General features: G+C 56.9%; 1 protein-coding gene across 1 annotated transcript; it reads right to left on the bottom strand.

Moving 5' to 3' along the window:
- Window positions 1-2,141: 2,141 nt before the first annotated feature.
- ALX3 (ALX homeobox 3) lies at window positions 2,142-7,699 on the bottom strand. The gene is made up of 4 exons (XM_033079958.1): window positions 7,003-7,699; window positions 4,592-5,184; window positions 3,426-3,497; window positions 2,142-2,617 (listed from the first exon to the last, which is right to left on the bottom strand). The coding sequence occupies exons 1-4, from the start codon at window positions 7,697-7,699 to the stop codon at window positions 2,312-2,314; spliced, it is 1,668 nt and encodes a 555-aa protein (XP_032935849.1). The 3' UTR covers window positions 2,142-2,311.
- Window positions 7,700-14,141: the final 6,442 nt, after the last annotated feature.

The following is a 14,141-nucleotide window of genomic DNA, read 5'->3' as shown; positions in this document are numbered from 1 at the left end:
TGTGTCCCTGACCATCCTGCCTGGATGAGAGTTCCTCATGCTGTGTCCTTGTCCCCACTCATCCCTCAAATCCTGGGGGGTACATGGCCTCCCACCAGAAGGTTTCATCTTATCTTGCACCCAGGTCCATTGTTGTGGGGGGGTTGGCAGCCTCAGAGGGAGCAGCTTATTGCAGGGATTTGCCTGTCCCATTCACTGAACCCTCCCCCAGCTCTGTCCTGGGATTTCTGACACCACTGTGGTGTTACCACTGGAGTTTTCTTTGGTCCCTGCCCCCAGCAGAGGATCCTGTCACCAAATCCTGCCAGAGCTCAGCCTTGCACATTGCCTGGCCTCACTTTTCCCTGGCAGTGGGGCAGCAGCAGCCCTGGGGGATGAACCATGATTTGAGACAGGGATTTGCAGAGATGGTTGTGAGCAGAGGGAGCCTGGGACAGCCCCAGTTCCCACCCTGTCACCTGCTGGAGCTCCAGGAGTGATTCCAGCTGTGGGGATGCTCAGCCCCAGCCCTGGAAGCAGCAAACTCAGCATTATGAGACATCAGAGAGGTTCTGTGGGCTCAGCATGGATGGTACCATGCCCTTAATCCGTGCCTGGAGCTGTCCCCATCCTGCCCTCCTCAGCCAGGGTTGGCACTGACCTGCAGCCCCAGATCCATCTGGATGCCCAGGGCTGCACCCTGACCTCGTGCCCCTGTGGGCAGCACAGAGCCAGGCTCTGGCTGTGCCCCTGGGGTCCTGCCAGGGCTGCACCCACCCCTGGCACCCACCTGGATGCCTCCAGCACCATCCTGCCCCCAAACCCATTCCCAGCACTAGAGCCTCCATCCCCAGCCCCCCTGGCTTCAGAGGGCTGCTGGAGCCAGAACTAACTTATGCAAAATGTGGTTTATTGTTCAGAAATGAATAACAAAATCCCTGCTGGTGGGAGGGGGTGTGAGATGTCCTGGGTGAGGTGAGCAGCCCTCAGGTGCCCCCCAGGGTGCCAGGGCTTGGCTGGAAACCTTGGGGTTTGGCCCAGCAGGTTTGGTGCCTCCCTGAGGGGATCCAGGTGCCCCACAGGGGTGTCACCCCATCAGGGTGGGGGAGCTGGGGCAGTGGGGCATTGCAGGTTTTGCAGGGTGGGGTTGGCCCAGAAGTGTCCCTGGTGCTGGGGTGAGCAGGGTCATTCCTGGCTTCATTTCTTGGTGTTTCCCTGCAGTGGGGGAGGTGACAGTGGGTGAAGGAGGGGACAGGCCATGCTGGCTCTTGGGGGCACTCAGGGGGTCCCCCTGGGGACTCTAGAGCAGATGAACCATGTTGGGTACAGTGAGGTGCCCCCTCCCCCAAGGCTGGCCATGCAGGTACCAGCAAAATGCAGAACCCTGAAAAATGCAGAGACCACCCCCCTCAAATCGACCAGTGGTGCCCCCAACACCCCAGCTGGAGCCTCTGGGAGGGTTCTCACCTGGGGTTAAAACCTTCCTGAGTGGTAACTGGGTGACAGCCTTTAATTTGGGATGCTTTATCCTGGTATCCCCTGCCTCGTGGGTTCATTGCCCATCCCAGGGGGCTCCAGGAGCTGTGCCAGGGCCTTGTTTCCCCTCCAAGAGGGAGCAGAAGGAGCCGCCATGCTCTGGGGAGGAGCTCTGGGGCTCCTTGGCCCTGCCCCAGTAGTCCCCGAGCAGCAGCAGCTCAGCCCAGTCTTCCCAGTACGGGACTGGGAGAGAAAGAGCCCCATTACTGTCATTGCTGTTTGCACTGGGCAGGGGGTGAGCGGCCAAATTTGAGAATTGTCCCCAAAACTCCCTGCCCTGGTGCCCCCCAGGGGCACAGTCCCCTCCTCAGCCACACCCAGGGCTGGCACTGCCAGGTCGGGAACTCACCGGGAATCTCCATCAAACCCCGGCCACTGACAGTGCTGGGGGGGGGCTCAGGTAACTTGGGGAGCCATTTTTGGGGTCCTGAGCTGCCAGTGCTGGGGTGGCCTGGGTTTGGGGGCGCCTCTTTTTCCTCCCCACAGCCCCTGTGCAGAGAGGGGGTGAAGGTGACCCCAGAATCCTGACCCCACTCCCTGGTGCTGGGGGGGTGTAAAGATGACCCCACCACCCTGACCCCACTCTGGTGTTGGGGACATGTAAAGGTGACCCCACCACCCTGACCCCACTCCCTGGTGCTGAGGAGGGTGAAGGTGACCCCACCACCCTGACCCCACTCCCTGGTGCTGAGGGGGGGACTGAAGGTGACCCCACCACCCTGACCCCACTCCCTGGTGCTGGGGGTGCAGGACACACTCCGGGGGGATGAGGGCTCCGTGTCCATCCCGTGGGGGATCATGTGGCCCAATTCAGGAGGCTCCCGGCCCCCTCTTTGCCCTTCATCCTCAGTGGCATCAGGCTGGGAGCTTTGTAGTCGTGCTGGGGGGGCGGCTCGAACGGGTGGGGGGCCAGGGCCGGGGGGGGCAGCCCGTGCAGGGAGTAGAGGCTGTTGATGCCGGGGTGGGGGCCCGGGGAGCTGGGGATGCCCACGAAGCCGTTGCTGGGAGCAGGGGGGTACGGGGACATGCAGGGGGAGGGGATGCTCTCGGGGGGCAGCAGCCCCGGGGGGCTCCCAGGGCTCGGCCACAGGTTGTTCTGCAGCTGAAATAACAACAACAAAAAAAGCCTAAAATGAGGGTGGGGACAGCACACCTTGCTCATTCTGCCTTAGATCCCACTCCCCCCTTCAGGATTCCTCTCACCCCTCCTACGATCCCTCTCACCCCCGCTGGATTCCTCTCATCCCATCTCACATCCTCCTCATCCTCCTTCCACTCCCCTCCACCCACAGGGTGCAGAGGCAGCGATGCCTTTGCTCTATTTGGCCTTGGCAGGAGTTACATCCTGGTTGAAATATTCCCCCCAGGAGAGTTTGGCTTCAGGGATGTGCATGAAAATAATCTTAAATTATTTTTATGCTTTTCGATACTGGGTGGGGGAAGAGTTTTTCAGAAAAGGGGGGCAGGAGGCACTGATGGATGGGAGAGAGCTAAAGGGGGTTTTCAGGAGGAACACCCCAAAACCTGCCCCAGAGGGCGTGTTCCCATGGGAAATGGAGTGGGACATAAAACAGCATCTTCTGCGTGAGGCAAAATGCGATCCTCCCTCCTTCCCATCCAGGGCTGCACTTCTCCCAAGGGTGGGGGACAAGGGACAGGAATGGGTGATGGGGGGACAAGGGAAGGGGCAGGAATGGGTGATGGGGGGGAAAGGGAAGGGGCAGGAATGGGTGATGGGGGGACAAGGGAAGGGACAGGAATGGGTGATGGGAGGGGACAAGGGACAGGAATGGGTGATGGGGGGGACAAGGGAAGGGGCAGGAATGGGTGATGGGAGGCAGCCGCAGGTGCGGGGGGATGGGACCCCTCCCCTGGAATGGGGGACCCGGGGCTGGAGCAGCTCCCCTGACATCTCTCACCTCCTGGATTTTCCCGTAGCGTTCCCGTTTCCGCCACTTGGCCCGGCGGTTCTGGAACCAAACCTGGGGGATGGAGGAGAGGGCTGAGGTGCGGGGACCCTTCCCCTGCCCACTGCAGCCTCCTGCCGAGCTCTGCCTGCCTCCCCAGCAGGAAAAGGGGCCGGGCACGGTGCCCCAGCATTGCGGCGAGCCGGAGCCCGGCAAAAGAAGCTGCTCTGTGCTCAGCGTTTGGAGCGTTGTCCCACTCCAGAAATGATCCGTCCTGCTCCGTGCATGGTCCTTTCCCCTCCCTGGTGCTTCTGGGACTTGTTTGTCCCAGATTTCGCTGCAGAATGAGGCTTTTTGGGTGCTGATGTCCCATCTGCCCGTCCCCTCCGTGCTGGGGCGGGGACAACTCCAGCAGCGCCTCCCGGAGAGGAGGATGCACGACCGGGATACTCGGCTTGAGGCTCTCGTGGCTCCAGGTGGCTTCGTCTCAATCCACCCCAAATGCGGCTGCAGAGGCTCCGGTGGGCACTGGGTGGGTGCAGGCTCGGGGACACTTCCCTGCCTGTGCCTTGTCCCCAGTGCTGCTCCTGGGGCTGGCAGCTCCCAGCGGGTATTCCTTCACTTCCTCACCCTCCACCTGCCCTTCCTCCCTACCTGGAGCACCCTCCAGCCACCCCTTCCCACTTGGAGCCTCAAACCGCATGGAGACACCTCTGGAAGCAGCTGCCAGTAGAGCTGGGGGGTGAGGATCGGCCTCATCCTGCCCCACGTCCAGGATGTGCCACCACATCGGGGATTCCTCTCCTGAGCTGGCAGCTGGAGGAGCTGAGCTGGGGAGGGGAGTGATGGATGCACGGGGGACATCATAATCAGGGCATTCTGAGGGGGTGATTGGCACTGGCCTCACAAATTTTGGCTCTTTCCACCCTTTGAACGCTTATCCAGGGGGAAAATGCAGAGTGTTCAGGGTGCAGAGGGTGCATGGCCTGAGATTTTCCATATGGGATAAAACAACTTCTATCTCAGCATCACCTTGCAGGAGGGAACCCCCTCTCGTGGCAGGCCCCAGGGTGCCCGTGCCACCCCTCCATGCCCACTCCTCCATGCCCATCCCTCCGTGCCCATCCCTCCGTGCCCACCCCTCCGTGCCCGCCCCTCCGTGCCCGTACCTGCACCCTGGCCTCGGTCAGCTCCGTGCGCAGTGCCAGCTGCTCCCGGGCGTACACGTCGGGGTAATGGGTCTTCTGGAAAACCTTCTCCAGCTCCTCCAGCTGGAACGTGCTGAAGGTCGTCCTGTTCCTCCTCTTCTTGCTCTTGCTCTTGCCCAGGGGCTCAGGGAGCTCAGGGATCCCGAGGTTGCCCAGGGGTGCTGCCAGTGGGCAGCCCAAGTCCTCCGGAGCTTTGGGGGGGACCCTGCAGGCTGCGGGAATTGCCTGGAACCCGCCTTTGCAGCCCTTCTCACCTGGTGGGGGAGAGGCACAGCACCAGAGGGTGTTAACAGAGCCAAGGAAGCCCAGAACTGTCACAGCCATGGCATCCAATCCCAATCCCCATCCCAACCCCCATCCAGGGGGATGCTGAGGTGGTGCCCCAGGAGAAAGGCTCAGCATGGACATGCAGCAGGGCAAATCCGCCCCTGAGGAGGGCAAAATCTGTGTGGGATCCACACTCACTGCAGGAGCTGCGGGCAGGAAAAGCTTCTGGAGGGTGGGAGAGCCTGGCTGGAGCAGCTGGTGCTCAGGGTCCCACTGGGATGCGGTGGCTGCGTGGGGAGGGGGCAGAGGAGGGGACACAGGGACTTTTTCAGAGAGTTTTGCTCCACTCTCCTCATCCCTCTCCTCCCACTCCCTTCCCTCACAGGCTGGTGCCTCTGGCTGTCTCAGAGCCCAGAACAGAGCCACAGGGCCCACCAGTGACCCTGAACCCAGCCTGGCTCTGGGCCGTATCCAACCCTGAGAGTTCAGGGGAGCTCTGTGTCTCTGAGCCAGCGCTGCCCCGCAGCTGCAGCTCCTGGGAAAACACTTGGAAAGAATAAAAAATCGTGCCCTGCTTTTTTGTTGAAGAAGAGCTCCCATTCCTCACCCTCCTCTGGGACCAGAGTGAGAAATTTGAGGGTTCCCCTCCTCCCATCGCTGCTGCTGCATCACTGGGGTGGATGATGGAATGGGATGGAGGAGGAAAATCCCTGCCACACGTTTTGGGGCCACCTCTGTACCCCCAGGAGGGTTGTTTGTCCCCACATAGGGACACACAGAGCTTGGCAGCTCCAGATGGTTCCAGGTTCTGTTGTGACCCCGATAGGCCGAGCCAGGGAAAGGAGAAGTGAGTGGGGAATTAACAGATGGGGAGGGGGGCCTTGGGGTCCCCCATCTGCTGAGGGGACACTGAGGCATCACCTGGGAAGGGACAACCTAAAAACGCTGGGTTTGCTCTGATCCTACCCCAATCACCAGCTGCTGAGATTCGGGGTTTCTGCAGGTGGGGACCTCAGAGGAGCAGGATCAGGCCCAGCAGGGGGAAATGCCTCCTTTGGGATGGATCCTCCCTCCCAGCCCGTTAACCACCACAGCCCAGCAGAGTGGGGAAATGGGGTTCCCATCCCTGAGACCCCCCCGGGGCTCTGCACCCCCCAAAGCAGCCCCCACCACCGCCTTTCCCAGCCTTTCGGTTTCGATTTTTGGTTGTTTATAAATTAAGGCAATTTGGGGGCTATGGAGTCGCCAAGCCCAGATCCAGCTGCTTTGAATTAATGAGAAATTGTAATTTGGGGAGGGGGAAGCGATTGCTCCTCGTCCATCTCAGTACCGACCTGTCTGGTCATGGACAACAGCAAAAGAATGAAACCAAATTGTCGTTTCCTCCCTGCTTTGGCCTCCAAAGGGCTCTGCTGCTGGGCCGAACGGTTTTAATGATTCAAAACCAAATCTCACCAAAGAGCAGACCCAAATGTAACCAAAATTAAGGGGGAAAAATGACCAAAATAAAGCCCTGCTGCATAAAGCATCGAGTTTGAGGGTTTTTTCCCCCTTTTTTCAAAGGCAATGCAGCACATTTCAAAGTGACCCACGGGTTTTGGCGTTGGAGACAAATAAATAAATATCCAGAAAGAAGGAAAAGGCAGGAAGGAGCGGGATACAGGCACGTAGCTAAATAAACACAGCGGCACGGGGGGACAAAGGGAAGATACAGATATTTTTCTCCCACTCCTTCCTAAACGGACACCCCCCAAAAGATTCGGCGGTGCTGGGGAAGGCGGCAGCTGGGAAACAGCTGTACAATTCCTGGGATAATGGGGAGGGGAAGGAATTCAAAAGGATCATTAGTGAAGGGACGGGGGCATGGAAAAGAGTCTCAGGAAGCGGGGAAACACCCGCGGAACGGCCGCGTCCCCCCGCCGCAGCGGGAGCAGGTAAGCGCTGCGCTGGGACCCTCCGGTGTCCCTGGCGGCTTTTCCCGGCTCTTCCCGGGGCTTTTTCTACCTGTTCCCCACGGCGGCTTTGCCGGGTCCCACCTGGTTCCCATTGCTCCTGCGGCGCTGCCTTTTGCTTCTTGTATTAAAGCAGAACTGGGGGAATAATACCGAAGCGAAAGTGGGGAATGAATAATACTAAAGCGAAAAGTGGGAGCCCCGACGGGCCCGGCTGGGAAAGCGCAAAGGAGCGGCGGGAGAGCCCCGGGAACGAGCCCGGTCCTGTCCGAGCCTGGAGAGGGGTGCGGAGCCCCGGGACAGCCGGGCCAAGGGGAACAGGGTGCTCTGGAACTCCGGACACGGGTACCGGGGAGACCAGGGAGTGCCGGAGCCGGTACCGGGGAACCGAGAGCGTTATTGCGTTATTGCCCCGGGGAACGAGAGCGTTATTGCCCCGGAGCGGGCACCGGGGAGTCCCGGGGCACCAGGAGCGCTGCCAGCCCTCCAGCCCGGCCTCCCCCGCATCCCGGAGCCCCCGGCCCGTCCGTGCGGCCGCACTGCGGTTGTTGCCGCCGCTCCTGCCCGGTGGGGTCCGGGGACCGGAGCTGGCGGCCGGTCGCGACTTTCCAGCCTGCTCCGGGGAGCGCGGCCGTTCTCCATCCCCGGTAACGGGGAGCCGCCGTTCCCCACCCCGGGCCGGTCCCCACCGTCGCGGCAGCGGGGCCGGGTCCCTCCCGCCGCCTTTTCTCCCTCTTCCCCCCTTGTTTCTGGAGAACGGGAACCATCCCGGAGACCCCGGTCTCTGTCGCGACACTCGGCAGCTCCGGCTCCCGTCGGGGGACGCCCCGGTGGTTCCCGACGGGGCCATATCGCGACATTGGCCGCCTCGGAGAATCCCGGCAGAGCGTGTCGGCGAAATGCCGCTCTTTGGGGGTCAGGGCCGGGGCTCCCGGCAGAACCCGAGGCCGAGGGGCAGAGAGGGGGGAAGAGAAGCAGAAGGGGCCGGGAGGGGTCAGCGGCCCCGGCCCCCCCATCCACCCGCCGCTCCCCTGGTACCTGCAGCCCCGGGCGGGTACAGGGGCTTCCCATGCACGGCCACGGCGGGGGGGCCCGGGCTGGCGACCCCCAGGTACCGAGGCTGTGCCCGGAGCGGGGGGCAGCGGCCGGGGCGGGGGCTGAGCGGCGGCGGCCGCCGGTGGGGCCCCGCTGCACCGAGGGCGAAGGCGGTGGGAGGCCGGGGCAGCCCCGGGGGACCCCCGGGCCGGCTCGGCGGGGGGAAGGCCGGGCAGCCCGGTGTGTCCATGGCGCAGGTTGGAGGGGACGGGGATGGCTCGGCGGGAGCGGATTTTGTGCGGGGGACAGGGAGGAGGGGGACGGGGGGCGATGGGGAGGGAGGGATCGGCCGCAGCCCCCCCAGCCCGCACACCCCCACTGCACTGCCTGTCACGTGCGTCCTGCCAGCCCCGGTTAACCCTCGAGTCCCAAAGCCTCCCCCCGCCGGGGACACTTTCCCGAGTGGGTCACATCCCTCCAGGCAGGGACAGCCGTGCTCCCCCTCCCCATGCTCCCAGTGTCCCCCAGCCACAGGAAATGCCCAGGGCACTTCTTTGATTTCAAACTTCTTCCCTCACTGCTGATAGCAGCGAGAAATACCAGGCAGGGAGAAACTTCCATTTTCCTGACACTCTCTGGGTTTATTTTCCCCTTCACAAACTCTACAGAGTCCATTTGGAGCCTTTCCCTCCCCAGGGCCAGGGCTGAGGCCTGGCACAAGCTGGTTCAGGGGTGACCCTGGGGTAAGGGATGCAGGGGTGATGGTGACCCCAGGACATGGGATCCAGAACCCCTCAGTGTCCCTGGAGCAGGGCCTGCTGTGGGTGCTGCTTGCTCCCAGAACCAAGGGGATCCCATCCTGCTCCCCGTGTCCCTGCTGATGCTTCCACACCCCAGGATTTGGATCCCCTCATCCCAGCGTCCTGAGTCTGGCTTTGGCATCAGGCACTGCTGTGGATCAGAGCTTGCCTGGACTTCTCTATTCCCCTTTTTTTTCCTGGATTTTACTCGTCTACTCCCCAGGGCTGGAGGCTTGCTTGGAGGGGGTGTTTTTGTGCAAAATTAGGGGAAAGATCTGGAATTTAAAGGCTTGGAGAAGGAACTAAATAAGGGACCTGGAGAATTAAGTGAAAATCTGGGCTGAGGGGTGAAGTTTTACCCCTGCATTTGCTGTTTTTCCCTGAGCACACTTTGAGCTCGTTCTTGGGCATCACTCCTTGCTCCAGGCCCATGAAAAGATAACCTGCAGGTGTGGGGGTTGTAGGGAGGGGATGAGCTGCATGTGAGCAGCAAAAAGAGGTGGAGAGGAGCCCAGCAGATCCCAGATGTGTGATGTTAGATAGCAGAACAAGGGGATAACACCGACTATAAATAACATTATTGCTTTTATTGGTGGTGCCGGGGCAGGACTTTGTTATCCAGGCACAGTGAAAATCCAGAATCACAAGAAAATCTCATTTCAAAGAGTCTGTGATATAAATATGTCACCTCTGTGTCTTGGCAGGGGTTGAGGATTGATGTGTTGTTTGGTCATTGGAAAAGCTGTTGGTACTGCAGGAGTGATGGATTTGTGGTGTAAATCACAGCTGGATTTTCCAGCCCTGCTCAGGGAAACTGAGTTTGTGAGAGAATGCTGGGCTGTGATCCTGGGCTCAAAACTACTGTTCCAGAATCCTGAGGGGGGCTGGCTCTGCCCAGAGGGGTCTGAGCATGTGTCCTTGCCCACCCTTTGATGCCCACGATGCCCCCTGTGAACCCCCACCCTTCCCTGATTCTCTCCCTTTGCAGCTTGAACTGCTGGGATTTTCCCTGTTCGACTGTCCACAGCTGGCAGGGTGCTGTAAATTATGGCTGAATTGGGACTAGGAGGCCTCTGGCTCACAACAGGTCATTAAATATTATTAAACATAACATAACTCCTGGAAAGGTTTATTAGTTTTAAGGTTGCTCTCCCAGTTTTACTGCTGGCATGGAAAGGAATTTAATAGCAGAGGGATGAGACTATCCACGTGTGCTGGGACAGGCTGGTTTGGGATGTGCTGCTTTTCCAGGCTGGAGAGATTGCTGAGACTCTTCTGGGCGCGTGGAGAGGTCTTGGGCAGGTGGGATTTGGGCTGCTTGGAGCTGAGGTTTGTGAGATTTTGGGGTGTTGTGTTGCTTCCTGAAGCTGCTGAGAAATTTGGTGCTTCCAGAGGGCAGGGATGAGAACCAGGAGCCCCAGGATCTCCTGAACCTGCCACCAACCCTCTGCCCTGTTCTGAGCAGGGTGCCTCATTCTCCTGGCTTTGGGAATGTATGTTTTGGGGTCAGGGGAAAGGCTGGAAAGTGGCTGCTCCTCCCTGGGGCGCCATGGGTGGGTGTCAGTGTGGGACTGACTGTGGTGGGGAAGTCCCTGAGCTGCTCCTGACACTCGCTGGGGCTCATTTTCCATGGCTCATTCTCCATGCATCAGCTTATTTTTGGGCAAAGAATGACCCCACCAACTTGAAAAGCTTCCAGGAGAAACTTTTCACAGTGTCACAGTGTCTGACTCCATCTCCGTAAGGGGAAGAGCTGCTGGGCCAGCTCTTGGATTGAAATGACCTTTTGGGTCATTTCATTCCAATTTTAATTGGATCTTCCACCAAGAGAGCCTCACCAGAGAGCCACCAGGAGTGGCAGGAGGACTCTGATGGGATCCTCTGTGGGAGAAGGGTGGTTTTGCTTTGCCTCCTGCTTGCTGGGAGGATTTTTTCCTTCCCCTTCGCATCCCATTTGCTTTCCCGTCTGTCTGCAGCCATCCCCGAGCGCTGCCTCTCCTCCCCTGGGACCGCGGGATGTCGCAAAAGAGCTCTGCAGGGGGCCGGGAGGGTTTGCAGGGCTCTGTGGTTTGTAGGAACATCCCTTCACAGCCAAGGCTCCGCAGCGTTACCCAGAGCTCGGCAGTGCTGGGGGATGGAGCCGTGCCTGGCGCTCAGGCTTCTCCTTCCCCAAGGTCACACTTTCCCTCCCAGCCTGGGGAATCAGCCTGGATGGGCATCAGGACATCCAGCCCAGCTTTTCCTCAAGGGCAGTTGGGTTTGGTTATTTTGGCAGTTTGGGAATAAAGCCCATTCCTGGGAGCCTGTGGAGGAAAAGCTGCGGATTCCTCTGGGGAGCAGGGAGGCAGCTCGGCTCGGCTCGGCTCAGCATGGAAACAGGAGCTGCAGGGTGGTGGCACAGGGGACAGCCTGGGGACAGCTGTCCGAAGGGTGATCAGGCTCTGACGGCCCCTCCCGCCCGCAGCAATCCCGGCTCTGCTGGTGTTTCCTGACCGAGCCTGGAGCAGGGCTTGGAGGGTGAGCTCCAGCTCTGCTGCTCCTCTCAATCCAGGCAAAAAGTTCCAGTTTCTTCTCAGCCTGGGGGAGCGCCACGTGTGGGCAAAAGGATCTGGAACAGCAAAACAAAGGCAATTCCCTCTGTCCTTCAAGGGATGGGCATTTTGGGGATGCCCATGGGGTCCTTCCCTTGCCCGAGGAAGATGTGGGATCCAGCCAGGAGCCAGCGGGCTGATGTTCTGCTCTTGTTCCAAGGCTGGAATGCCCCAGGACCTTCCCCTGTTCCCCAGGGGATCCATCCCCAGGAGATCCATACTTGGGGGATTAATCTCAGGGAGATCCATCCCCAGGGGATCTATTCTCACAGGATCCATCCTGGGGGGATCCATTCTGGGGGGGATCCATCCTCAGAGGGATCCATCCTTGGGGGATCCATCCTGGGTGATCCATCCTTGGGAAGATCCATCCCAGGGTATCCATCCTTGGGAAGATCCATCCTTGGGGGATCCATCCCAGGGGTTCCATCCTTGGGGGATCCATCCTGGGTGATCCATCCCGGGGGATCCATCCTTGGGAAGATCCATCCTTGGGGGATCCATCCCGGGGGATCCATCCCGGGGGATTTTCCCCTCTGGGGTGCCCGGGGGATGCTCGGCTCTGTCTGGGCACAGCCCTGCCCCTCTCTGCCCGTCCCATCCCAGCCCCGGGCACTCTCTGCCCTTCCCCAGGTTTGGATTTCCCTGCAGCTGCAATCTCATCCTCCGTCTCTGTCCCTCTGCACCTCCCAAACATCCCCCAAACCAAAAACATCCCCAAACCCTCGGATCCCTCATGTCCCACTCGCAGCCAAGCTACGCTGGCATTTTGTTCAGGAATGTGTATATTGGTGGTAGGAAAAATTACTTAATTCCCCCGAGGAAATAATAAAGTAATTTATATATGTATTTTATATAGAGAGAAATAAAATCCCTCTCTGCTCACAGCCGAGTGGAGCTGGAGGGGGAAAGCCGCGGGGATCCCAGAGCCGGGCTGGGTTTGTTGTTGCAGGGAACGATCCCGACTCCAGAGCTCACAAAAGCCAAAGTACGAACACAAATATCCACCCACGTGCAATCACCGTGCCCCGGCTCACACACGTGTTTTACAGGCATGTGAAGAGATTTAGAGATGTAATTTGGATCGAAATCGGATATGAATATTAAATTATAAAATACGTTAATCCAATATATTAATATCAGATATGAATATTAAATTATAAAACATGTTAATCCAATCTATTAATATTAGTTATAAATACTATATATTTTATATAGATCGATGTAGATTGCACATTATTATACATACCATATATTATTATAAATACTAGTTTATGTTGCATTAATTATAAAATATTTATTTTATATGTTTTTGATATTTTTTCCATCCCTGGAAACATTTAAGGCCAGGCTGGACAGGGCTTGGAGCAACCTGGGGTAGTGGAAGGCGGCAGGGGAGTGAGATGAATTTTAAACCATTCCATGATTCTGTAATTCTGTAAATTCATATGAATACATACATTTTTATATAGAATATTATTTAAATATTAATTTATATTTATAGAAATATTTATAGAAATAATATTTATATTCATACACATATATTTAGCTATTCTGATATATTCCCTAGTAAGTTAATCCTATGCAAATATAATTATAATTTTGCCCCAAACCAGGGTATTTCCATGTTAGTTCACGTTATCAGCACACAGACACAAAAATCACAGAATTTTATGTCTGGGTGACAGGAAGATGAGGATGAGAGTGTGGAAATCACATGCAAATAACTGCATAAATCCCTAAATTTGTATAAATACATGGTGAGTGTGTATTTAATACGTACAGAGCATGTGGCTGCAGCAGGGAGGGATAACAGATGGACACGCTCAGCACTGGCAAGGAGGGAATTTTTCCAGGAAAATAATGAATTTCTGAAAAATTCAATTTTTAGCAATTTTCCTTCGTTGTTTTTCGTGCTGTTGAAACCTCGACGCTCCTGTTTTTTGCCCTGGTGCTGGCTCCGGAGCGGCATTTTGCCGTAAATTAATGATTTATGCAACAATCGAGGAATTGAATTCCGTGAAAACAAACGGCGGGGACGGGATTCACCCGGCGGGAGCGCCGAGCTCGGCGCTTTCGTTTTCTGCTGCATCCCAAGGAGTTTTCCTTTGATTTTCAAGGACTTTTCCTTTGCATTTCAAGGAGAAGGCTTAGGAGGAAATATAAAAAAAGGCAATAAAAATTAATATTATTTTAGCCCGATTCAAACCAGTATCAAAACAATGTTGGTTTTTGGTTTTTTTGCTTTTTTTTTTTTGCCGCTGCTGGACAAAATTCCAAGATTTATTTATAAAAAGTCGCCTTTTGAGGAGCTGTAGGAATAAATCAGTTTAAATCCCTTGGACTGCTTTAAAAGAGGATCCATCCCCTCCTTGCAGTCAGAGAATTCCACCCCTGGGTAATTTGGGCCCATAAAGTGAATTTTGCACCGGGAGCAGAGGCGACTCCGCGATCCCTTCTCCCATCGCCATCCCCATGCTGTGCTGGATTTTTGCTTTCAGAAGGAAAGATTTGTGCTTCATCCCTGTGGGCAATTTCCAGCCTGCTTTGGGAAGTATTTCAGGATGCCAAGTTCAGGCTTGTTTTCCTTCCAGCTGCTCCAAAAATATATATTTTATATATATAAAAAAAGGGTGGAAGTGAAGCCTGGAAGCGGCAGCGAGCCGAGCTGGCAGTGGGTGGGATTCAGGGGAGATGCTGGGCTGGAAGAGAGTTTATACCACTAATCCCAGTAAAAGCTGTGGAACTGGGAACAAAATGATTCTTTTGACTCCTAAAAACCTGATAGTGCTTGAAAAATCAGGAAAACCGCTAGGGATTAAAGGGAATTTATTCCATCTATGATTGAAGGGAATTTATTGCAATA

The sequence above is a fragment of the Catharus ustulatus genome, chromosome 25, assembly GCF_009819885.2.
Source record: "Catharus ustulatus isolate bCatUst1 chromosome 25, bCatUst1.pri.v2, whole genome shotgun sequence".
NCBI classification, from domain to species: Eukaryota; Metazoa; Chordata; class Aves; order Passeriformes; family Turdidae; genus Catharus; species Catharus ustulatus.
Note: the sequence above shows the minus strand (reverse complement) of the source record. Positions and strands in the feature narration are given on the sequence as shown.